Source organism: Ursus arctos, unplaced genomic scaffold (assembly GCF_023065955.2).
Source record: "Ursus arctos isolate Adak ecotype North America unplaced genomic scaffold, UrsArc2.0 scaffold_4, whole genome shotgun sequence".
In the NCBI taxonomy this organism is placed as follows: Eukaryota; Metazoa; Chordata; class Mammalia; order Carnivora; family Ursidae; genus Ursus; species Ursus arctos.
Window position 1 is genome coordinate 28,267,727 of NW_026623056.1, and position 24,182 is coordinate 28,291,908.

Here is a 24,182-nt window from a genome sequence, read left to right on the forward strand (position 1 = left end):
GAAATCTGTATCTTAGTATTTTCTGGTATTTCAGGGAAGCTGTCTCAAAACAGTTTCTCGGCTAGCCAATAACTCAGAATGTATGGCTTAATTTGGGGTCATAGGAATAAGAAACCATATGTAAAAAAGGAAGAGAGATTCCTTTTTCTGTGTCTATGGCCTGTTTTCAAGCAAATTTTTGAAGAGGTCATATTTGTCTTCCATTTAGTCTTTCCACTTCCTTTTCCATTTACTCCCTCTATATTGAGGTGTGGTATCTTCCTGTTCCAAGTTCCTCACCCTGTCACCTAATGTAAGCCTACCTTTTTTCCAAATTAGTCTCTATCCCCAAAGTACTTTGACTTCCTCAGTACTTACTGTTTTAGCCTCATGTTAGGGATAAGGTTGTTAAAAAATTATATTTTAATATTTGTTTTCATATGTACATTTCATGTTAACAGTATTTTAGGGGTATAGTTTTAAATAGGATGCATATAATTGGGATATGCTCAATTTTTTTTTTTTTTTTTTTTTTAAGATTCCATCCATTCATTTGACAGAGAGGGAGACAGCCAGCGAGAGAGGGAACACAAGCAGGGGGAGTGGGAGAGGAAGAAGCAGGCTCATAGCGGAGGAGCCTGATGTGGGGCTCGATCCCAGAACGCCGGGATCACGCCCTGAGCCGAAGGCAGATGCTTAACCGCTGTGCCACCCAGGCGCCCCAGAGATATGCTCAATTTTTAAAAAGTGATGAGGTGCATGATAAAAAACAGTGGAGTTGGGGACCATTGCCTTAGGGAAATGTAGACCTTGTGTCAGGTTAACAAGTTAGCTTCAACTTCGGCTACTTTTTCTTTAAACTGAATTCTGTTGTAGGTGAGTTTCTTTAAGTTGATCTTTTAATGACTACTTCTACATTTCCCATGTTCTTTAAAAGCTCCCCAGTTTTTTGTGTTTTGTTTTTAATAACGATGTGACAGTAGCAGCTGTAGCAGCAATGAAGAATTGCAATAAAGAGTGGCTTTGTGTATACATAATTCCCTTTTAAAATAGGGGCTTTCCACATTCTTCAAGAATACAGTAGATTAGAAGAATATAATTGATTTGGTATGAACCTCCAAAGAAATGGCCAGAATAAGCAAATTTTAGCCAAGATTTCAGGTTTCATTTACTTGTGCGATAGTTTATTTTCTAAGAAATGTGATAAATAGAATATTAGAAGAGAACAGTTATTTGGTTATTTATTTAAAATTTTTGTCCTATAGATTTTTTAAAAAAGATTTTATTTATTTATTAGAGGGAGAGAGGGAGTGCGTAAGCAAGCAGGAGCAGGGGGAGGGGCAGACGGAGAAGCAGACTCTGCTAAGCAGGGACCCAGACATGGGGCTTGACCCAAGTTTGCTACTTAAAGATTTTAAAAAGTAAAATCAGATTCTGGGTCCTTTGCTTCATGTATTCTAGACTGATAATACCTGGTACCAGGGAGGATAAGATTAGCAAGTGTGATTTATATTTTTTGTGTTTTTTAACTTTGCTGTTTATGTGTTTTTTTGAGCTGTTCATTTAAGTACAAGTTTCTCAGTAAATGATAACCTTAGTAAATGAAAGAGTATTTAAATTTCAGTAGTGTGTTTGAATGTAACTGATCATTTATTTTACCTCTGAAAGCTATGATCAAGGTAGTAACCATTACCTACCTGATTGATTCAGGAAAGAGGTAATCAAACTGAAACATAGTTAATGCATTTACTACTTGTGGACCGTTCCCTTTGGGTAGGGTATGTGTGTTAATTTTACACAGTCTGACAGTAGAAATCGATTTTGAAAAACAAACTTTGTACCAGTGATTTCTCCCTCTTTGGATGAAATTTCTTTGGATTTCATGATTGTTATGTTAGTTCCTAGAGTAACACAGTGAAATTTGAATTTATAACAACCAAAGTTAGAAGGGCAGATTAAATATTGCCTGTCTTTTCTATAATAATGGAGTAAATAAGGTAATGTAATTATTTGATAGTGTGTAGTTCTTATGACCCATTAAATTTAATCATGTGCTATTAAGATATTAGTAACAGAAGTTTCACTTTTATTTCATTTTAACAAATTTAAAACTGTGTAAAATATAAAATTTTATTACAGTAAGTTTTCAAATTAGAGATAAATATAAATATGGAAAAAACTTATGACAATTTTACCACCCAGTGGTAATGTTAGTATTGTTAGCATTTTAGAAATCTGTGTACATTCAAACACACACACATTTCCATTAATATATTGGAATATTCCCTTACATTTTCAAATATTTTTCAAGAATATTTTTATTTCTGTATACATTCTTTTTTGAGCTTCAACAGACTTAACTTTTTATTAAAGTATAATAACTGACAGAAACATACACATATTACAGATGTACAACTTGAAAATTTTACAGAGTACACCTGTGCAGTCAGCATTCAACTCAATAAAAAATATTGCCAGCACCCAGACACCCCCCCCATTTCCTACCTGCTATCAGCAACCCCCCCAAAGGTAGCCATTATTCTGATTTTATTTTTAAGAAAAACTGTGAGATATAATTTACATATAATAAAATCCACCCATTTTCAGTGTTCAGTTCAGGGATTTTTAGTAAATTTACTGAGTGTACGGTCGTCGTATGGTTTAAAAATGTGTGAATATATTTTAACTAGTTTCGTTTTGTGGAATACATAGTGTATTTCCATTTTTTTGCCAATGTAAACATTACTATAGTGACTTTTCATATATAACTTTCTATGCATTTTGTTTCACTGGGATAGGTTTCTTAAAGTATAATCACCAGTTCAAAGAATATGTGCATTTTTATGGCTTTTGATACATAGTACCAGATTACTTTTGAAAATAATCGAGCTAATTTATTTTCCTCCTGTTAGTAAATGTCTTTCTTTCTTTCTTTCTTTTTTTTTTTTTTAACCTACCTCAGCATTGGAATTTTTTTTTTTTAAGAGTCATACCAGTTTGGTGGATGAAATATGGTAGCTCTGTTTTAATTCTCATTTCTTTGATTACTACTGTAAGTGGCTATTATTTTATATATTTTATGTATATAGTGATTTGCCTGATAGTGGTTTGTCAATTTATTTCTTAATGAATGCACCTTTTTTATTTTTAAGACATTTTAATATATTAAAAGATACAAATCCTTTGTTACAAATAGTTTCCCCTGGTTTGCTTTATGTCATACTCATTTTTCATAATGAAATAGGTTAAGATTTTATGCCTTAATATCAAAAATGAAAATTTGTATTTTACTCTACCAACCTTTGGAAACTTATCTTCGTAATTTTTAAATTGGAGATGATAATGAATTACATGAATAAAATTTTTCTGTTAAAGCGTGTACCTTTCATAATTGAAATTTTAAAAAGTATCAAGTAGACATATAAAACTAATTTATTATGCTTTGTTGCCAAACTTGGTCTTTCTAGGCAGTTATACTTAAGCATGAACATTGACGACAAACTGGAAGGATTATTTCTTAAATGTGGCGGCATAGACGAAATGCAGTCTTCCAGGGCAATGGTTGTAATGGGTGGAGTGTCTGGCCAGTCTACCGTGTCTGGGGAACTGCAGGAGTCGGTACTTCAAGACCGGAGTATGCCTCACCAGGAGATCCTTGCTGCAGATGAAGTGTTACAAGAAAGTGAAATGAGACAACAGGATATGATATCACATGATGAACTCATGGTCCATGAGGAGACAGTAAAAAATGATGAAGAGCAGATGGAAACACATGAAAGACTTCCTCAAGGACTACAGTATGCACTTAATGTCCCTGTAAGTAATTCCTTTATAAGATTAATATAACTTATAGTTAGAAATATAATTAATTTTGTGTTAAGTAATTCTTCAAGTCATTGAGGAAATTTCAGAAAATGTTTAAAGGCTTAATAGTTCAAATGGGTATTCTTGAATAGATATGCTAAATGTTGACAAATTATATTTGAAAAAGCAAAATTAAGTTTTTGTATTATATACATTTTAGAAACTTACCTTTTCCAGGATAAAATTTATTTCTCTGTCAGGATTACTGTGTATTAAATTTTAAGTGCTTAAATTTTAAAGATTTTTGTTTTAACTTCTGGGTTTCCTTGAAGAGTAGAAAGATTGAATCCTGAGCATGACTAGAAAAAGATCAGACACTTGAAGGTATTTCCCTTCAAGTACTGTAACTTGGCAATTCCTGTCTGTATTTTTTTCATTATCTTTTTAAAAGGTGTATCAGCTCTTTAGTTTTTCCCATTATCTTAGCTGTCATGGTTTAATCACGTAAAGTATTCTTTTGTAGGCACCCGTAACTTTTCTGCCTTATGTTTTTATTTTTACCTGATGACCAGCAAAATCATAACCATAATGTAATCCTTTTCTATTCTTTCTGTGATATTAAACCTGGATTTCTTTCAGTGTATCTAATATACTGTGCTTTTTCTTTTGCTTCAGAACTTTCATACATCCTGCTTATAGTATTCCCTTCAGCCATACCCCATCCCTGTTTTTTTAATCTAGTTAGTGATTCATCATTCTCAGCCTTCCCCTTCTGTTTAGTCCAGGTTGAGTTCCTACAATAGGAACTTGTGGTTACTTGTTCAGTGTCTGTCTCTCTGATTGTAGGCTCTTTGAGAGCATGAATTTTGTCTTATGTTCCATTGTATCCCAGGGGTTGGCACATCGTGTGAATGAATGAATAATAGTTATAGTTGTGTTCTAATACATGAGCTGACCAGCTTTTACCTAGCCTGTTGCAATAGCCTTATCTTTTTTTAGCCTGTTCATGTGATGGATTATATTAATTGATTTTTGAATGGTGAACCACCCTTATATACCTGTAATACAGCCCGCTCGGTTGTGGTGTATAATTCTTATAATATATTGTTGGATTCAGTTTGCCAATAAGTTGTTGAGGACTTTTGTATCTATGTTCATGGTATATATTGGTCTGGTTTTCTTGTAATACCTTCATATCTGATTTTGATATTAGAGTAATCCTGGTCTCATAGAATGATCTAGGAGTATTCCTCTCTTCTGACTTCTGGAAGAGATTGTAGAGAACTGGTATAATTTCTTCCATAAATGTATGATAAAATTGACCAGTGAGTACATTTGGCCTGGTACTTTATTTTTTGGAAGGTTATTAATTACTGACTCAAGTTCTTTAATCGATGTAGGCCTGTTCAGATTGTTTATTTCTTTTGTATGAGTTTTTACAGATTGTGTCTTTTAAGGAGTTGGTCCCGTTTCATCTAGATTATCAAATTTGTGGGCCTAAAGTTGTTCATAATATTCCTTTATTATCCTTTTAATTGTTGTTAATTGTCCATTGTTGTTCAGCAGGTTTCTAGAACTGTTCCGTCTTTCAAAACTGAATCTCTATACCTATTGAACAACAATTCCCTGTTTTTCTCCAGACCCCAGTAGAGACTTACTGATTTTATTGCTATTTTAAGAGTCAGCTCTTGATTTTTCTCTGTTGATTTCTAGTTTTCAATTTCACTGATTTCTGTTCTAATTTTTATGATTTCTTATGTTATTTTGGAATAATTTGCTCTTGTTTTCTAGTTTTCTTTTCTTTTTTTTTTTTTTAAGATTTTATTTATTTATTTGACAGAGACAGCAAGCGAGAGAGGGAACACAAGCAGGGGGAGTGGGAGAGGAAGAAGCAGGCCCCCAGCAGAGGAGCCTGATGTGGAGCTCCATCCCAGAACGCTGGGATCACGCCCTGAGCCGAAGGCAGACGCTTAAGGACTGAGCCACCCAGGCGCCCTTTGTTTTCTAGTTTTCTAAGGGGGAAGATTAGATGATTAATTTTAGATCTTCTTTTCTAATATATGCATTCAATGCTATAAATTTCCTTCTAAGTGCTACTTTTACTGTATCCCACAAATTTTGATAAATAATAGTTTTATTTTCATTTAATTCAGTGTATCTTTTAATTTCTCCTCAGATTTCTTCTTTGATCCACATATTACTTGGAAGTGTGTTGTTTAATGTCCCAAGTGTTTGGGGATTTTGCAGCTATTTTTCTGTTACTAGTTTCCAGAATAATCCTCTTGTGGTCTGAGAGCATATATCGTATAATTTCTGTTTTTTCACATTTGTTAAGGTGTGTTTCATGGCTCTGAAAGTGGTCTATGAGTGCTGCATGTGAGCTGGAGAAGATTGTGTGTTTTCCTGTTGATGGATGAAGTGGTCTATAGATTGTATTAGCCTTTTTAATAGGACTGACTGTCCTATAAATATAGATTGACTGGTCCAATCTATATTTCATGTAGTTTCCATAGTGATCTTTCTGAATGAGATTTATATTTCTCACTCCTCTATGAAAACTTCTTCAGAGGTTCCTGTTGCTAAACAGCTAAAATATAGCCTATTGCAGAGGCAGAAAGAGCCTGCATAGTCATAGTCAGATCTCTTCTAACAACCGCTTAGACAGTAGCTCAACAGCTTCTCTCCCCCGTTCATACTTTAAGCATATTAAATTACTTTAGTTGCCCAGCTCCACTGTGATTTTTTTCTATCATTACTTCTGTATATGTTGTATATGCTTGTAATATTCTTTGATTGGCAATCTGCTGGTTTTTACTTCTCAGCTGAAAAGATTTCTCTTATTTGATTTTCACTATGATAACTAACATTTTGCATTTCTTTGCTTACAAGACTATAAGGTCCCTTTTCCGGGTCCTGCCTTCTACCTTTGTGTTCTCAATACTTGGCCTATAGTAGGCAGTCAAATATTTTTTGAGTGAAAAAACGTTCGTGCATGTGCGTGTGTATATATATATATATATTTTTTTTTTTTAATTGAGGAAAAGTTTGATATAAATGCTCTCAGATGCTAAGTTTAAAGTTCAGAGTTTGGACAACTGCATAGACTTGTATAACCCACAACCCATCAAGATACAGAATATTTCTGTCATCCTAGGAGGTTTCTGTGTGTTTCTTCCTGATCAATCCCCTTGAGAACTTGATGTAAATAGAATCATGTAACTCTTGTGTCTGGCTTCTTTTGCTCAGCACAGTGTTTTTGGTTTATCCATATTGGTTGATTGTATCTGTAACTAGTTCATTCCTTTTTATTGTTGATTAATATTCTATTGTGTTATTGTCCTAAAATTTGTTTATTCATTTCCCCTCTTATGGTCATGTTATCTTCAGTTTTCAACCTTTATGGATAAACCTGCTATGAGCTATGAACATTGTTGTACAAGTCTTTTTTCACTTCTTTTGGGTACTTCTTTATGTAAGTTAAGCTATTTCTCTTGGGTTTTCATTTTATTTGATTGAGCTAGTGTCTGTCTTTGCGTCAGTATTACAGTGTCTTGATTGCTGAATCTTGTTTAGTAAATCTTGAAGTCAGGTAGTATGGTCTTCTTATTTTGTTATTTTTCTTGAAAGACTGTTGTGACCATTTGAGGTTTTTTGTATTTTCATATAAAATACAGAATCAGCCTTTCAGTTTCTATAACAAGAACCAGCTGGGTTTTTATTGGGATTACATTGATTCTACATATTGACTTGATAGAAATCAACACCTAAACAATAGTGCCTTCCAGTCCATGAACATGGTATATTGCTATGTTTGTGTAGGTTTTCTACAGTTTATCTTAGCTTTGTTCTTTTTGGTGTAGAGTTATTGGAAATATCTTGTTAAATTTATCCCTAAGTGCTTCGTGTTTTGTATGCAATTGTAAATGGTATTTTGAAAAATTTCAATGCTTAATTAATTGTTCATGACTAGTATTTAGAAATGTAGTTGGTTCTTTTTATATTGACCATGTATCCTGTGACTGTTATATGTACATATAAGTTCTAGTAGTTTTTTTGTTGATTCCTTAAGTTTATTCACATATTGTCTGATCATATCGTTCATGCATTTTACATTTTCCTTTCCAGTATATAACCCTCCCCCTGCTGCTGCCCCGCAGTATATATCTCTTCTTTTTCTTGTCTTAACTGTATTGACTGGGGCCTACAGTACAATGATGAATAGAGGTGGTAAGAGTAGACATCTTTACCTTGTTCCTGATCTTTAGGGGACTGCATTTAGTTTTTCACTATAAAGAATTACTTTAGCTGTAGATGTTTTACAGATGATCTTTATTATGGTGAAGAAATTTTCTCTAGTTCGCTGAGACTTTTTTAAATAAATGAATTTGTACTTTCAAATCCTTTTTCTATGTCTATTAAGTGATCATGATTTTTTTCTCCTTATTAGTATGGTGAATGATGTTGATTGATTTTCAAGTATTAAACCATGCTTTTATTCCTGGGATAAACTGCACTTGTTCATGATGTGTCATCCTTTCTATACATCGCTGGATTCAGTTTACTAACTTTTTAAAATTTTTAAGTGTATATTTATGAGGGATATTAGTTTTCTTACAATATCTGTTTTAGGTGTACTGGCCTCATAAATGGGTTAAGAAGTATTTCCTACTGCATTTTCTGAGAGTTTGTGTAAGGTTTGTACACCTCTACTTACATATTTGATAGGCTTCGCTACTAAAGCTAATCTGGGACAGAATTTTCGTTGTGAGAAGTTTTAAATTCCAAGTTCAATTTTAAAACATATTTACAGTTTCTCAGATTTTAAAATTTTTTTCTTGAATCCATTTTGGTAAGTTATATTTTTCAAGGAATTTGTCCATTTCTTCTTATTTAATTGAACAGAATTTTTCATAGTTTTTAAATTTCTTTTATTGTTTAAGGATCTATAATGATTTTTTTCTTTCTCATTTCTGATAGTGGTAGTTTGTCCTTTTCTTGATTAGTCTGGATAGAGGATTATCAATTTTATTGGTCTCTTCAAAGAATCAGGTTTTGATTTTATTGTTACTGTTATGCATTTCAACTTTAACTCATCTTTATTATTTCCTTATTTCCTTCCTTCTACTTACTTTGTTTTTAATTTGCTCTTCTTTTCCTAGCTTTTAAAGTGGGAGGCTAGATGACTGTTTCAGGCTATTCTTCATTTTTGATATAAGCATTTGGAGCTGTAAACTTCTCTTAACTTCCTTTGTGATTTCATTTTGACCCATGAATTAATTAGAAGTTTTTTGCTTAACTTCTAATGTTTCGAAGTTTTCCAGGTATCTTTTTGTCACTGATGCTTAACTACTGTGGTCAGAGAATGTACAGTGTAAGATTTCAGTCTTTAAATTCATTGATACTTGTTTTACGGTTCAGTATATGGTTAGTTGGTCAGTGTTTTATATATTCTCTTGAAAAGAATGTGTATTTTGGAAGTTACGGAGTGGGTTATTTTATAAATGTCAGTTAGGTCAAGTTGGCCTGGTTATGGTCTTTCACACTTTGTTGTTAAGTTTTTATTTTAATTCCAGTTAGTTAACTAACATAGTTAATATTAGTTTTGGTTATATGGTATAGTGATTCAGCAATTTCATACATCACCTGGTGCTCATTAAAGTATACTCCTAAATCCCCATAATTTATTTAACCCGTTCTTCTACCCCTCTGCCCTCTGGTAACCATCTATAATTAAGAGTCTGTTTCTTGATTTGTCTCCTTTTTTCCCCCTTTGCTCATTTGTTTTGTGTCTTTAATTCCACATATGAGTGAAATCATATGATGTTTGTCTTTCTCTGAGTTATTTTGCTTAGCATTATACTCTTCGGAATCATCCATTTGTTGCAAACAGCAAGATTTCATTGTTTTTTATGGCTGAATCGTATTCCATCATGTATGTATGCTACATCTTCTTTATCCACTCATCAATTGATGGACATTTATGGGCTGCATCCGTATATCGGCTATTGTAAATAATGCTGCAACAAACATAGGAGGGCATATATCCCTTTGAATTAGTGCTTTTATATTCTTCAGGTAAATACCCAGTAGTGTGATTGCTGGATCATAGGGTAGTTCTATTTTTAACTTTTTGAGGAACTTCCATACTGTTTTCCACAGTGGTTATACCAGTTTGCATTCCCACCACTAGTTCATGAGTGTTCCTTTTCCTCCACATCCTCCCCAGCACCTGTTGTTCCTTGAGTTGTTGGTTTTAGCCATTCTGATCGGTATGAGGTGTAGTAACTTATTGTAATTTTGATTTGTATTTCCTTTGTGGTAAGTGATGCTGAATATCTTTTCATGTGTCTCTTGGCCATCTGTATGTCTTTGGAGAAATGTCTGTTCATGTCTTCTGCCCATTTTTTGATTGGATTATTTGTTTTTTCAGTATTGAGTTTTATAAGTTCTTTATATATTTTGGATTGATCTTCAACACTTACATCCTTTACTGATCTACTTGTCTTCCAACAGTTAAAATTTCTTTGTAAAAAGATCCAGCTGAAAACCACATATTGCATTAATTGACACGTCTCTTTAGTTTGTGTTAGTTCCTCACTTTAAAATTTTATGATCATAATACTTGAAGATTATCAACCATTTATTTTTGTAGAATGTTTCTCAATTTATCTGATTTTTCCTCTTAATGGTACTTAAGTTACTATCTTTGAGAGGGTTATCACAAAAAGTGATGCTGTGTCTTCTCTGCATTGCACTCTGATAGGTGGCTCATGATTTCTTTTTGCCCCATTCTGATGGTTCACTTTGATAAGTTGATTAAGGTGATGTCTGGCAGGTTTTGTCACTGTAAAGTTAATCTCATTCCTCACTACACTTTTTAATTTATTTACTTATATGAGTATGGGCTTGGGAGTTTTATTAACTGGGTTAAAATCTACTACTATGATTGTTTTAATGCTTGATTTAAGATTTGGCCAATTGGATCCTCTTCATGCTGACTTCTGTGTTCTTTTGGCATGTCCCATCAAACTTTTTAGCACATCCTTGGCTTCTGTCACAAGATGTTTTAGGCCTATCTTGTGTGTTTCCTGCCTCACCCCTGGAATCAGCCATTTCTCTAAGGAGCCCTAGTTCATTTTAGTGGAGAATGGCGTTTAGAAGGCAAGATCTGGGTGCCTAATGTACTGCTCATTGCTGTTGACGTATAGCTGCTTCCAGGCCTGTCAGTGGACAAACCCAGAGAATATACATATGTATATAATTACATACATTTATATGTATATATGTACACCTACTTCTATCTATAATTATCTCCATATCTATCTATGTAATATGATCCACGTCCTCAGAAGTAAGAAAACTTAAGTTACCAGGCCTTTTATCCTTTTTAGATTGTGTGCTAAAAATTTTTAAAAATACATATTGAGCATATTAATGATTTTCTTCTTTTATTTGCTCATTCATTTGGAAGCCACACAGAACTTTATTTCATATTGACTTCTTTTGTTAACTAAAAACTAAAGTTGAGTTTTGAGTTTTCTTAGATTGTTAATAAGAGTTTAGGTTCTATAGCCTATGTCAACTCTCTAGTGTTTTGTGACAGTTGAAGTAAAAGTTCTTCATTTGTGATAACTGCTAATTTTCAGAGTTTATCTTAACCTTATTCTAAATCAGGCACCCAAACTCAATGGCCCTACATTTTCAGCAGCAATCTCCAGGCCACCTTTTGAATGTCTACAATTTACTCATTAGAACTTTGTTTTCTAATGTGTTAGAAACTTGAATTAAAATGAGATAAAATTTTTCAGTTCTTAAGTCTCATTAGCCACATTTTAGGTGCTCAGTAGCCACATGTGGTTAGTGGCTTCTGTTTTGGACAGCCAAGAGAACATTTCTAACATTGCAGAAAGTTTTATTGGAAACACTGTGCTAGAAAGCTTCTTAACTCAGAAACTAAATTTATTTTAGAAATGTAAAAAACGGATCTGGTTTATTTTTTTAATTCTTATATTCATTGAGTAGGGATTGAGAAATCATAACTCTCTATGGTCTTTATTTTTCCAGTTTGATGGCAAGCATGTTGAAGAGTAAAAACATGTTTGTGTTGACAAATTGGAGCAAATTGTAATTCGTAATGATATATGCCACATTTGTTTTTTAGAAAACTGTTGGATGGTATCACTTGAGCAAAAGGATTTTGTAAATTAGGAACTATAAAAAAATCATGTTCTAGTCATATAATGATATAATAGAATGTAAAATTTCAGGTATTTATAACTCCTGAAAAAATATACTCCAGCATTTGTGTAGCATTTTATTTTAGTCATGAATTTGTATGCTATAAAACAGCATGAACAAAATTGTAGGAATACTTTCATGCATTTCCTATTTATGATTATTTTTGTTTAATGGCCTAGGAAGCTCAAAATGTGTTTGGCCATTGGCATTAGACCTTTGGTTTTTTAGTTTTTAAATTTCCTTAAATCCTGTTACTAATTTAAGGAGGGCTGTATAGATATTTTCACATATGCCTCTTGCTCTAGTCAGTAAAAACCTAACATGCTGATGCTAGCAATTTTAGTATATTTCTTGTAACATTTTCCCTCTTATTAAAAAAGAAAAGAAAAGAAAAAAATCAACCCTAACCCATTTCAGTGGTTTTAAGATTTTTTTTTATTTTTGCCACATATTTTGTACTCTGGTTTAATTCCAGAATTGGATTGCATTTATTGGTGACAAATGCTCTTTCACAAGCATCCTGGAAGGTGACAGATCTGTTTGCTGTTGTATTTATTTGCTTAAATAGTCATTGGTAGGATATGTTTCTTCTCTTTTTGGCTAACACCCAACTTCTTATCCCCATTACATTGTATACCTTTTTTTAAACAGTTATTTATTACTTGTAGCCAATTGTTATTACCATTACATTTCTTTTAGAGTTCATCTGAGGGATTTAGAAGTTTTTTTATGTTCATTGGCTGTTGGGGTCCTTGTCTTTTGAGGTGATTGCATTGATTATTATTGGGGCTCTATGTTTTAAGAGGTGTTTTTATTCTTCCCATTCAAGTACTTTTTACTTCAGCATACTCTGGATATCTTTTTCGGAAATAGATTCATTAATTGAGCTTATTTTAAGGAGAAGAGATGATAATTTATATCAACTCAAGTTTTTTTCTTTAAACAAGATTTTATTCACATGCCATATAGATCTTAGAAAGTGCCATATTTGATAGGAATCAATATATGAGCAGAAAACCTGGCGTTAAGTAATCGTGCTTTATAGTTTCTCCTGGTGTGATTCATACTACTGCTTATTTATTATTTCAACTTACTTGATAAGCAGATGAGTCAAGGTATCTCTTAAGAGATTGTTTTAGGGTACCTGGGTGGCTCAGTTGGTTAAGCATCTGCTCAGGTCATGATCCCAGGGTTTTGGGATTGAGTCCCGCATTGGGCTCCCTGCCCATCCGGGAGTCTGCATCTCCCTCCCCTCCCTCCCCCACCCCCACTAGTGCTCGCTCTCTCTCAAGTAAATAAGTAAATTCTTAAAAAAAAAAAAAAAGATTGTCATAGGGAGCTAACCCACAATGATCTATTTTTTAGTATCCTTCCACGCTCTTAGAGTTGTTTGATTTAATTTTGTTTTCCCTTTATGTGGACATAAATTATTAGTAGTAGATTTCTTTCTAGATGACTTTAATAACATAGCCAGTCTCCTAACACCTTTAATATAGTTCTGTCTGTTCGTTGATGTTTACAGTTGATCTGGAATTGTGAGACAGTGGTACTGAATGAGCGTTATACTGTCTTACTTAGGACAATAGTACACAAATTGAAAATCATTATGGACAAGGCTATAGAGTCAGCCTAGCTAGATCAGTCTCAGAGATACCTACTTTGTTTTTTTCTTAATGGTATGGTCTAGGTTATTATAAACGATTGCATAGTCATAAAGATTAAAGTAGTTTAGAACAAAGTAAAAGGTAAAAATTGTTTACACCACGTACCGACTTTAATTCCCAAAAGATACCTACTAATATTGATAGCCTTCTGGAAATTTTTAATTTATTAACAAACATGCAGAGTGTGTAATATGTATTTATTTCTATATAATATGGTTTTAAAATCTATATCTTATGAAAACATGCATATATTTTGTTTTACATAGATGATGCTATTTATATGCTTTTTGAAATTAGCTATGTTCATTTAAAACACATCCTATAGAAATACTGTAATTACGTATAAAACTTATTTTAATAATTGATTAAATTGTGTGCTTTATTTAAGGCAATATTGATGGATATTTATGTTACTACTAGATTTGTTTGAATGAAGTAATAATGGTGAAAGGATCATGCTTATAGATAGATATAGACATAGATGCCTATATATACAAGCATGTTTCTTGTAATTTTATCTATATGTACCTGCACATTGATAACACTCTTTCTCGAGGTGTATGTCTTTTATTGAAATATAACATTTATACAGAAAAGTGCAGAAATTATAAATGAGGAATTTTCTCAGAAGTGAACATAGTTGAGTAACCACTGCTTAGATCAAGACATAGAACATTACTAGCATCTCAGAGGCCCTCCTCATCTTCTGTCTATCTTAGTCACAGCCCTTTTCTATTCCTGAAGATAACCACTACATAACACTTCTAGCATGGCCTAGTGGTTTTACCTGATTTTGTACTAATTATAAATAGAATCATGCACTCTGTAGTATCTGATTTCTTTGGTTCAGATTGTGAGGTGTATCCACATTGTTGCATGTAATAGTTTATTCTTATTTCTGTATAAGCATCAGTTGTGTGAAGATATCAAAATTTATCCATTGTAGTATAATAGACATTTAGATTGTTCAAGATGTGGGCTGTTATGAAAAGTGCTGATGTGAATATTCTTGGATGTGTCTTTTGGTGTATGTTCATATTCATGTTTGTTGGTTATGTACTTAGGATTGAATTTGCTAGGTATGCATATGTTCAGCTGTAGTAGGTACTGGCAAAAGCTTTTCTAAGTGGTTTTGCCAATTTACTTTAATTGTCCATATCCTTGATGTTTGGTATTGTCAGTCCTTTTAATTTTAGCCATTTTGTTTTGGTAGTAGTCTCACAATGTGATTTTAGGTTGTTTCACTGAAAACTAACAAAATTCAGTACTGTTTCGTGCTTATTGGCGATTTGGATATTATTTTTTTGTAAGGCACATATTTATCTTTTGTCCATTTTTCTATTAGGTTTCTTTCTCTTACAGATTTATAGTAGTTCTTTATCTGTTCGTTGGATATCTATCTATCTGTCTTTCTGTATATATCTCATCTTTTCCACTCTGATTTGCCTTTTTACTCTTTTGATAAATAGAAGTTAGTGTTAAATAGCATTCAATTTATAAGTCTTTTCCTTTTGGTAAGTGTTTTGTGTATCCTATTTAAGAATTCTTTGCCTACCCCAAAGTCACAAAAATACTTCAACTTCTAGAAGCTTTATGGTTTTTCTCTCCCATTCAGATTAATAATCCATTTGGAATTGATTTTTGCTGATGATGTGAGATAGAGATCAAGGTTTATTTGATGGCTTTTTTTTTTTTCACTCACCCATAGAAATTTTTTCAGTTTCACTTTGCTGGCGTAATGTTTTAGTTCTTAGAACAACTTAGTATGTTAAGATAATGATAAACAGGTTTTTCTTTAATACTAGGGATTTATAGGGGCGCCTGGGTGGTGCAGTCGTTAAGCATCTGCCTTCGGCTCAGGGCGTGATCCCAGCGTTCTGGGATCGAGCCCCACATCAGGCTCCTCTGCTAGGAGCCTGCTTCTTCCTCTCCCACTCCCCCTGCTTGTGTTCCCTCTCTCACTGGCTGTTTCTGTCAAATAAATAAAATAAAATCTTAAAAAAAAATACTAGGTATTTATACTAACACTGGACTTAATATCTCTTTAATATTAAAAAGTAACACAAAGTTGTTGAGGAAATGTAAAAATTCTTAAACTCTGAAGAAGATAGCAAAAAATTGCTGTAATCACTACTAACATTTGGTTGTTAGCATTTTAGTGTTTCCTTTTTGTTTGTTTTTCTGTGTGTGTATTTGTGTTTGTATAAAATTTGCTGCATATGTATTTGTGTGTTTGTATAAAATTGCAAAATATACTTATCTACGTAATTATATATTTACTCCTCAAACCATGAGCATTTCATTATGTCATTAATATTATCCAAAACTAAGATTTTTTTATAACTGTATAATGTCAAATAGCTGTGTTGTAATTTATCTCAGTCTTTATTACTGGATACTTGGACTGTTTACACTTTTGTTTTTACTACCATAAAGAATGTTATGTTATATGTAGACATTGTTGCCATGTGAGATTATTTCTTCAGGATAGATTTCTTAAGACTCCTGATATATCCTGGTCAATTTATAGTCCATGAAAGTTGACCAATTAGTCTTCCTCTAGTAGCATACGAGATTTCCCACTTAATATCTTTATAAATAATCTAGAGTAGGAACTGGGAAATATAATTTCTCTATTTGTATATGATGTTGAGGGAAATAAAAACAACTGGACTTGGTCTTTGGTTGGCAGTGGAGAAGAAAATTAAAAGATTTTTAAACAGGAGACTGAGGTAATATAGCATGTTGAAAGGGAGAGAATTTGGAAGGAGGTTCTGATGTGAAGCACTGACTGAGATAATAGGATGTCTGAGTGGAGATGTTCTGTAGAAATTGGTAACATCTGTAATTGTATGATAATTAATAACCATAAATATTTGTTTAGAACTTGAAAGTTTTCAAGGTTCTCTTGATGTAATCTCATTTGATTTTCTGTTGTGTATAAGCTGGATATTATTACTACCACGATTAAGAGATGTGAAGAAATGATTATGATCATTAGTGGCATCAAGAATCTGTCTACTGTCAACTGTATTATAGCTCATGCTTTACATATATAATCTCTTATAAGTCTGCAGGAATTCTGTGAGGCTTATTTCCTCCATTTTATAGGTGAAGAAAGTTCCAAATGACTAAATTTTAGTTCAGCCTCACACAGCTATTAACTTTTTTTTGGAATTAGCTTGTATTTCCTTTGCCTCTCCACCTTCGTTTTTTGTGTTTTTCCATACTACTGGAAGCCAAGTTTAGCCAGATAGTAATTGGAAGAGGTAGGATTGAAACTCAAGTATTACGCTTCACCTAAATATTGATGACGTTTTGCCCACTTTATTATTTATTCATTTATTTTTTAAAGATTTTATTTACTTATTAGCTTGTCAGAGAGAGAGAGCACAAGCAGTGGGAGTGGCAGGCAGAGAAGGCAGAGCGAGAGAAGCAGGCTCCCCGCTGAGCAAGGAACCCAATGTGGGACTTGATCCCAGAACCCTGGGATCCTGACCTGAGCTGAGGGGAGACGCTTAACCGACTCAGGCACCAGGTGTCTCTCACTTTGTTATTTTAAAAATTATTTTCTCTCCCTTTCATAGTAGCCATTCTAGAACCACTAGAAATTTTTTCCCATGTTCCGGCAGTAAGCAAACTGTAGTTCGTATTTGGAAAAATAAAATGTTCATATAAAAATTATTTTAAAATAAGTTTTAATAATTCAGATTTATTAAGAAGCTATTACAGTAATGGAAATAACAGTGGACTAAAAGAGACAAGATCTTGGTTTAAGTCCTAGTGTTGAAATATGATAGCTTGGGTAAGACACTTCCCTGAAGTTTTAGTTTCCTTATTGGTAACATGAAGGTAATAATTAATTCACAGATCATAACAGTTAAGATTTCAGTTGCTAGATTTGGAAGACTTGGGTTTAAATTTTGATTTTGCTTCTTAATTAATGGGATTTTAGACAAGTAACTTAACCTTTCTGGGCCTTAGTTTTCTTATTTTTAAAACGGGATGAAAATAGTGTTCCTGTGAAACTGAGATGACTTGCAATACACCATGCGGGCTCAAGAGCATGTGCTGCCTGCCTCCCCTGCCCCCGCCCCGTAGCCTCAGCACCCAGCAACCAAGGACAGTGGACAGTGCCCAGCACATAGTAGATGGTAGATGAATCTTCATCATGCCGAGGAGGAGAAACCACAAATTTATAGAAGACCATGTAAATGCTAACTATGTTTTAAAACAGCATTATTGAGGTATAATTGATACACAGAAGATCTGCACATATTTAATGTATACAATATGGTAAGTTTGGGATGCTAAGTATTTTTGTAGGTAGAAAAATCAAAATTTTAACTTTTTATTTTGTAATAATTTTAGATTTATAAAAAGGTGGTAGAAATAGTGTAGAGTGCATATAAACCCATCACACAGCTTCCTCTTGTATCAAAGCTTATTCAGCCATAATACAATTACCAAAACCAGGAACTTACTGATAAAACTACAGACCTTATTTGAATTTCATTTGTCTATCCCATAATGCTCTTTTTCTGTTCAAGGATTCAGCGTAAGATCCTAGGCTGCATTTAGTTTTTGCATCTTCTTAAGTCTCCTCCATTCTGAGGCAGTTCAATCTTTCCTTGTCTTCTATGACCTCTACATGTGATACTTGATGAGTATTGGTCAGTTATTTTGTAGAATGCCTCTCAGTTTGAGTTTGATGTTTTCTTATGATGAGATTGAAGCTCTGCATTTTTGACAACCCCACAGAAGTAATGTTGGTACAAAATGTTGATATGTCTTATTACTGGTGATACTAACCTTGATTCTTTGTTAAGGTAGTATCTGCCAGTTTTCCCCATTATAAGGTCACTATTTTTACCTTTGTAGTTAACAAATATCTTTGAGTCTGTTTAAATATTTGATTTCTTCTCAAATTTCTACCTACTGATTTTAGCATCCATTAATGGACCCTGCCGGTCGTAGTTATTAATGTGGTGTTTGCCTAATTGTGATTTTGTATTTTCTTCCTCCTTGCTGTATTTTTGTTAATTGTAGCTCTCTCTTCTCCCCTATTAATTTTTTCAATTACTTCAATTTTTCTCAGCATGGATACTCATTTTATTCTATGAGTTCCAATCCAGTACTGTCATTACTTACTTTGTTGCTCAAGTTGTTCCAGCTGTGCTGGTTAAGAGCTCCTCCAGACTGCTTCTTGTGTCCTTTGGACATGTGCTCATCCTTTTTTTGGCTCTTTAGTTTCTGGTACCACAGGATGTTGCAGGGTCATCTCATATTTTTCCCTGGCCCAGCTCTGGAATCAGTCACTACTCCAAGGAGCCCCAGTTCCTCTTATTTGGATAATGGTATTTAGAACCAAAGTTCTGGGTGCTAGGTGTGTTAGATGTCATTGCTCCTTGGTAATCTCAGTAGACAGAGCTAGGAATTACATGTATGTCTTCTAACTCATACATGCACACACATCTATACTCATTTCTTTATGTTGGTGGAGTCCAGGTATCTGTGTTAAAAGAGATTGAATGGAGAAGAGGGAAGGAACGCAAAGTATAGTTCAGATGTATCTAGGTCAGCAGCTCTCAAAATTTCTGGTTTTGCAGCCCTTTTACTCTTTTTTTTTTAAAGATTTTATTTATTTATTCGACAGAGATAGAGACAGCCAGCGAGAGAGGAAATACAAGCAGGGGGAGTGGGAGATGAAGAAGCAGGCTCATAGTGGAAGAGCCTGATGTGGGGCTCGATCCCGTAACGCCGGGATCACGCCCTGAGCCGAAGGCAGACGCTGAACCACTGTGCCACCCAGGCGCCCCTGCAGCCCTTTTACTCTTAAAAAATTTTGAATGCTCCTCACAACTCTTGCTTATGTTGGTTATATATATCATTATTTACCCTTTTAGAAATTAGAACAGAAATTAAAAATTTTATTAATTTGTAAATAACAAATCCCATTGCAAGTTAACATAGAACATAGTTTTAAAAAATTATATTGGCAAATCATTAGCTAACTGATAACCCACCAATTGCAGTATTTTTCTGCCTTCTAAACAGAGGCTGTCTTTCTTTTTTAATTTATTTTTTTTGTTGAGGTGTAGTTGGCACACAATGTCACACTGTGTGCCATTGTTTCAGGTGTACAACATAGTGATTCTCGACAGCTCTTGTGTGTTATGCTGTGCTTACCACAAGTGTAGCTACCATAATGTCACCATGCAACACTATTACAGTACCACTGACTATAGTCCCTGCGCTCTATTTTCTAATCCCTGTTACTAACTGAAAGCCTGTACCTCCCACTCCCTTTCACCTATCTTGCCCCCCCCTACTGTTGGCAATCACCAGCTTGTCTCTGTATTAATGGATCTGTTTCTGCTTTTTTGGTTTGTTTGTACATTTGTTTTTTAGATTCCACATAGAAGTGAAATCATACGGTATTTTTCTCTGATTTATTTCGGTTAGCATAATATCCCATAGGTCTATCCGTGTTGTTGAAAATGGCACAGTCTCAGGGCGCCTGGGTGGCTCAGTCGTTAGGCGTCTGCCTTCGGCTCAGGGCGTGATCCCGGTGTTCTGGGATCGAGCCCCACATGGGGATCCTCTGCTGGAAGCCTGCTTCTTCCTCTCCCACTCCCCCTGCTTGTGTTCCCTCTCTCGCTGGCTGTCTCTATCTCTGTCAAATAAATGAATAAAATCTTAAAAAAAAAAAAAAAAGAAATGGCACAATCTCATTCTTTTTTATGGCTGGGTAATACTCCATTGTGTGTGCATGTAGTACATCTTTATTTAACCATCATTGGACACTAAGGTTGCTTCCATAAATATAGGGGTGCATATATCTTTTCAAATTAGTGTTTTTGCTTTGTTAGGGTAAATAGCCAGTAGTGGAATTACTGGATTTTAAGGTATTTCAGTTTTTAATTTTTTGAGGACCCTCCATACTCTTTCCCACAGTGGCTACACCAATTTATATTCCATCAACAGTACATGAGGGTTTCTTTTTCCCCACATCCTCACCAACACTTGTTATTTCTTACCTTTTTGGTTCTAGCCAGTTTGATAGATGTGAGGTGGTCTTGCTTGCTTGCTTGCTTGCTTGCTTGCTTTTTTTTTCATTGTGGTTTTGATTTGCTTTTCGCTGATGATTAGGGAACACCTTTTTGTGTCTGTTGACCATCTGTATGTCTTCCTTGGAAAAACATTTATTCAGGTCCTCTGCTCACTTTTTAATTGGATTATTTGTGAGGTTTTTTTTGTTTTGTTTTGGTAGTGAGTTGTAGAAGTTCTTTATAGACTTTGGATATTAATTTCTTATCAGATACATCTTGTGCAAATGTCTTCTCCCATTCAGTAGGTTGCCTTTTCATTTTGTTGGTAACCACCAACAAAACACCTTTGCTGTGCAAAAGCTTTTTATTTTGATGTAATCCTAATAGTTTATTTTTGCTTTGTCCTTGACTGAGGAGATATATCTAGAAAAATGTTTCTTTGGCCAGCTGGTGTCAAAGAGGTTACTGCCTGTGTTTTTGTCTGGGGTTTTATGGCATTACCCCTCATATGTAGGTCTTTAATTCATTTCGAATTTATTTTTGTGTATGGTTTTACGAAAGTGGTCCAGTTTCATTCTTTTGCATGTAGCTGCCTAGTTTTCCCAGCACTATTTATTAAAGAGACTGTCTTTTCCCCATTGTATGTTCTTGCCTCCTTTGTCATAGGTAAATTAACCATATAATTGTGGCTTTATTTCTGGAGTCTCTTTTCTGTTCCACTGATCTATATGTCTGTTTTTGTGCCAGAAGCATACTGTTTTAATTACTATAGCTTAGTAGTATATCTTGAAATCTGGGATTGTGATACTTCTGTCTTTGTTCTACTTTCTCAAGATTTCTCTTGATATATGGGGTCTTTTTGGTTCCATATACATTTCAGTATTATATGTTCTAGTTCTGTAAAAAATAACATATAACATTTTTAATGAAATATAACCTTGTTTTCTAAAATGAAAAATTCAGAGAGAATTTGTTTTACAGTTCTATTAATATGTGTATTACCTGGCTTAATATAATATAACTGGATTCTCATATTTGCTAATACATTCACTCTGTGGTGACATCACATGTTAGCTTCTGCAAAATGCCACTATGTATTCATGAGAGGAGAGTGGAAAAAAACCAGTATGACTATGGAAGTATTTCAGATCTCATGGACAGCCTGAAAGGATGTCAGGGACCTTCAGGAGTCCCTGGACCACACTTTGAGAACCATTGATAAAGATTTACTGAAATTCTTAAAAAATGAAGGTATATATATATTCTTAAAAAATGAAATGTATATACTAGAAGGATAGATTCGGAAGAACTTCCATGTGGAATAGGAGAGAACTTATTAAGTCATGATTTAATGGAAGTTGAAAGAATGGAATGTCCAGGTAGGATGGGGGGAGTCAGCACTGTCTCAGGTAAGATTACTTGATTTGAGCGCTCCATCTTACAGTTATCTAATTTATAAGTTGCTAGCATAGCAGCCAAAATGCACATTTATCATAAGAAATATAGAGAAACAGACTAGAGTATTTGCTGTGAACTATGGATCCCTGAACCCTTCAAAATCAAAAGATAACTGTGGACCTTGTCAAACTCTGACAAATGTAGCTCCATTCAGAATTTTGAATGCAGTCATGGGTCAGGCAGAAGGCAAGGTTATAGTTCATGAATCACACAACGGCCTATTCCACCAGTGTGCTGCTTCCCCTCCTTGCCCTGTTCTGTGACTTTGGTGAGCTTGGAATTAGAAGTACTCCTATTGACCAGTTACATTTAACTGTTCTTGTCAAAACTATCCTGGAAATATAGACACACACACACACACACACACACACACACACACAGAGACACAGATACACTCTTGGTCTGAACTTTCTCTTTTTCCGGACTCCAGGAATATTCCCCATTATTGCTAACATTCTTTCTTTAGGCAGTATGTTCACAGTACAGTTAATTGTGTTGTATCTTTCTTTTTATATTCGAACACTTGTTATATTTATGGTCACCTTGATTTTGTTTCCTGGACGCAATACTTTGAAACAATTCCCTTCTAGTGATAACCACATCCTTTTTATATGGCTGTTTACTACTTTTAATCTCAGGAATAACCATTTCTCTAAATTCGGGGGCAGTTATTTTGTCAGTATTCTCATCACAGATTATTCTTTGTAAAAGTTTAGCCATAAGAAGAAGGAAGTTGTTAGAAAAAATTTGGTTCACAAGAAATGATTTTATAGGGGAAATGTAAGAATGCTTTTAGGCAGAGACAATGTAGCTGATAGAATAAGGAAGATTATTTTAAAAAGGCAGTGAGGGGCGCCTGGGTGGCACAGCGGTTGAGCGTCTGCCTTCGGCTCAGGGCGTGATCCCGGCGTTACGGGATCGAGCCCCATGTCAGGCTCCTCCACTATGAGCCTGCTTCTTCCTCTCCCACTCCCCCTGCTTGTGTTCCCTCTCTCGCTGGCTGTCTCTATCTCTGTCAAATAAATAAATAAAATCTTTAAAAATAAATAAATAAATAAAAAGGCAGTGAAACAGCAGAGCCTTGGAGATAGGTAGGAATTGAGTCAGTAGCAGAGTAGAGAGGAAATTGAAAATTGAAAAGAACATATGGCTCCAGAAATAAAGAGGAGAGGTGGTAAGGACAGCTACTTCTGCCAAGTGATCTAGGTCTTTTCTGTAAAGTCAATCATATAGAATCTTGAAAGTGGACCAGGGGAGAGTATAATTGATACCATGGGTAACAAGGAGCTATTATAGATTCCTCACTGGGGAGATGACAGGAAAACAGTTTTTTGTTTTGTTTTGTTTTGTTTTTGTCCTTAAGATTTTATTTATTTGAGTGGGGGGGAGAGCGCACGCATGCACACAAGGGAGCGAAGGGAAAGGGACAGAGGGAGGGGGAGAAGCCGATTCCCTGCTGAGCAGGGAGCCCAACGTGGGGCTCAATCCCAGGACCCTGAGATCATGACCTGAGCCGAAGGCAGATGCTTAACCAAATGAGCCACCCAGGTGCCCCCCCCCAAAGTTTTATATTAATTTTTTCATGGAAGAATATATGAGAGCGATGATAATGCTGTAAGGCAGCAAGATTGATAAAGTTAATTAGGGTGAAATGGATGTTGCTGGATATGGGTGTAGAGTACTGAGAATGAAGAAGAGGAAGAGTCCAAAATAAACCTTCTTACCTGGGAGTTATGGGTAGACGGTACTAAAATGTGCAACCCAAATGAAATATTTATTCATTACACCCTATGTCTGGCAAATTTATTTTAGTACATTTCACATTTGTTATATCACTTATTAACATTGTTGAGTCTGTAAGAAAGAAGTTGGGAAGGGTAGCAGGGTTGGAAGGAAAAATAAAAGGGGGATATATATGATAAACCTGCAGCTCTGATTAATTCTGTTTCATTCGTGAACTTTTGCAGTTATTTTCAATCTCATTAAT

At 34.5% G+C, this 24,182-nt stretch overlaps 1 protein-coding gene across 6 annotated transcripts in view; it reads left to right on the plus strand.

Moving 5' to 3' along the window:
• ZNF148 (zinc finger protein 148) overlaps nucleotides 1-24,182 on the plus strand; it is a 113,724-nt gene that overhangs the window by 44,833 nt on the left and 44,709 nt on the right. For all 6 annotated transcript variants that reach the window (XM_026495338.4, XM_026495339.4, XM_026495346.4 and 3 more), the window contains one exon: nucleotides 3,447-3,795. In XM_026495338.4, coding sequence (XP_026351123.1) covers nucleotides 3,463-3,795 — 333 coding nt within the window. In that variant the 5' untranslated portion in view covers nucleotides 3,447-3,462. The remainder of the gene's footprint in view (nucleotides 1-3,446; nucleotides 3,796-24,182) is intronic.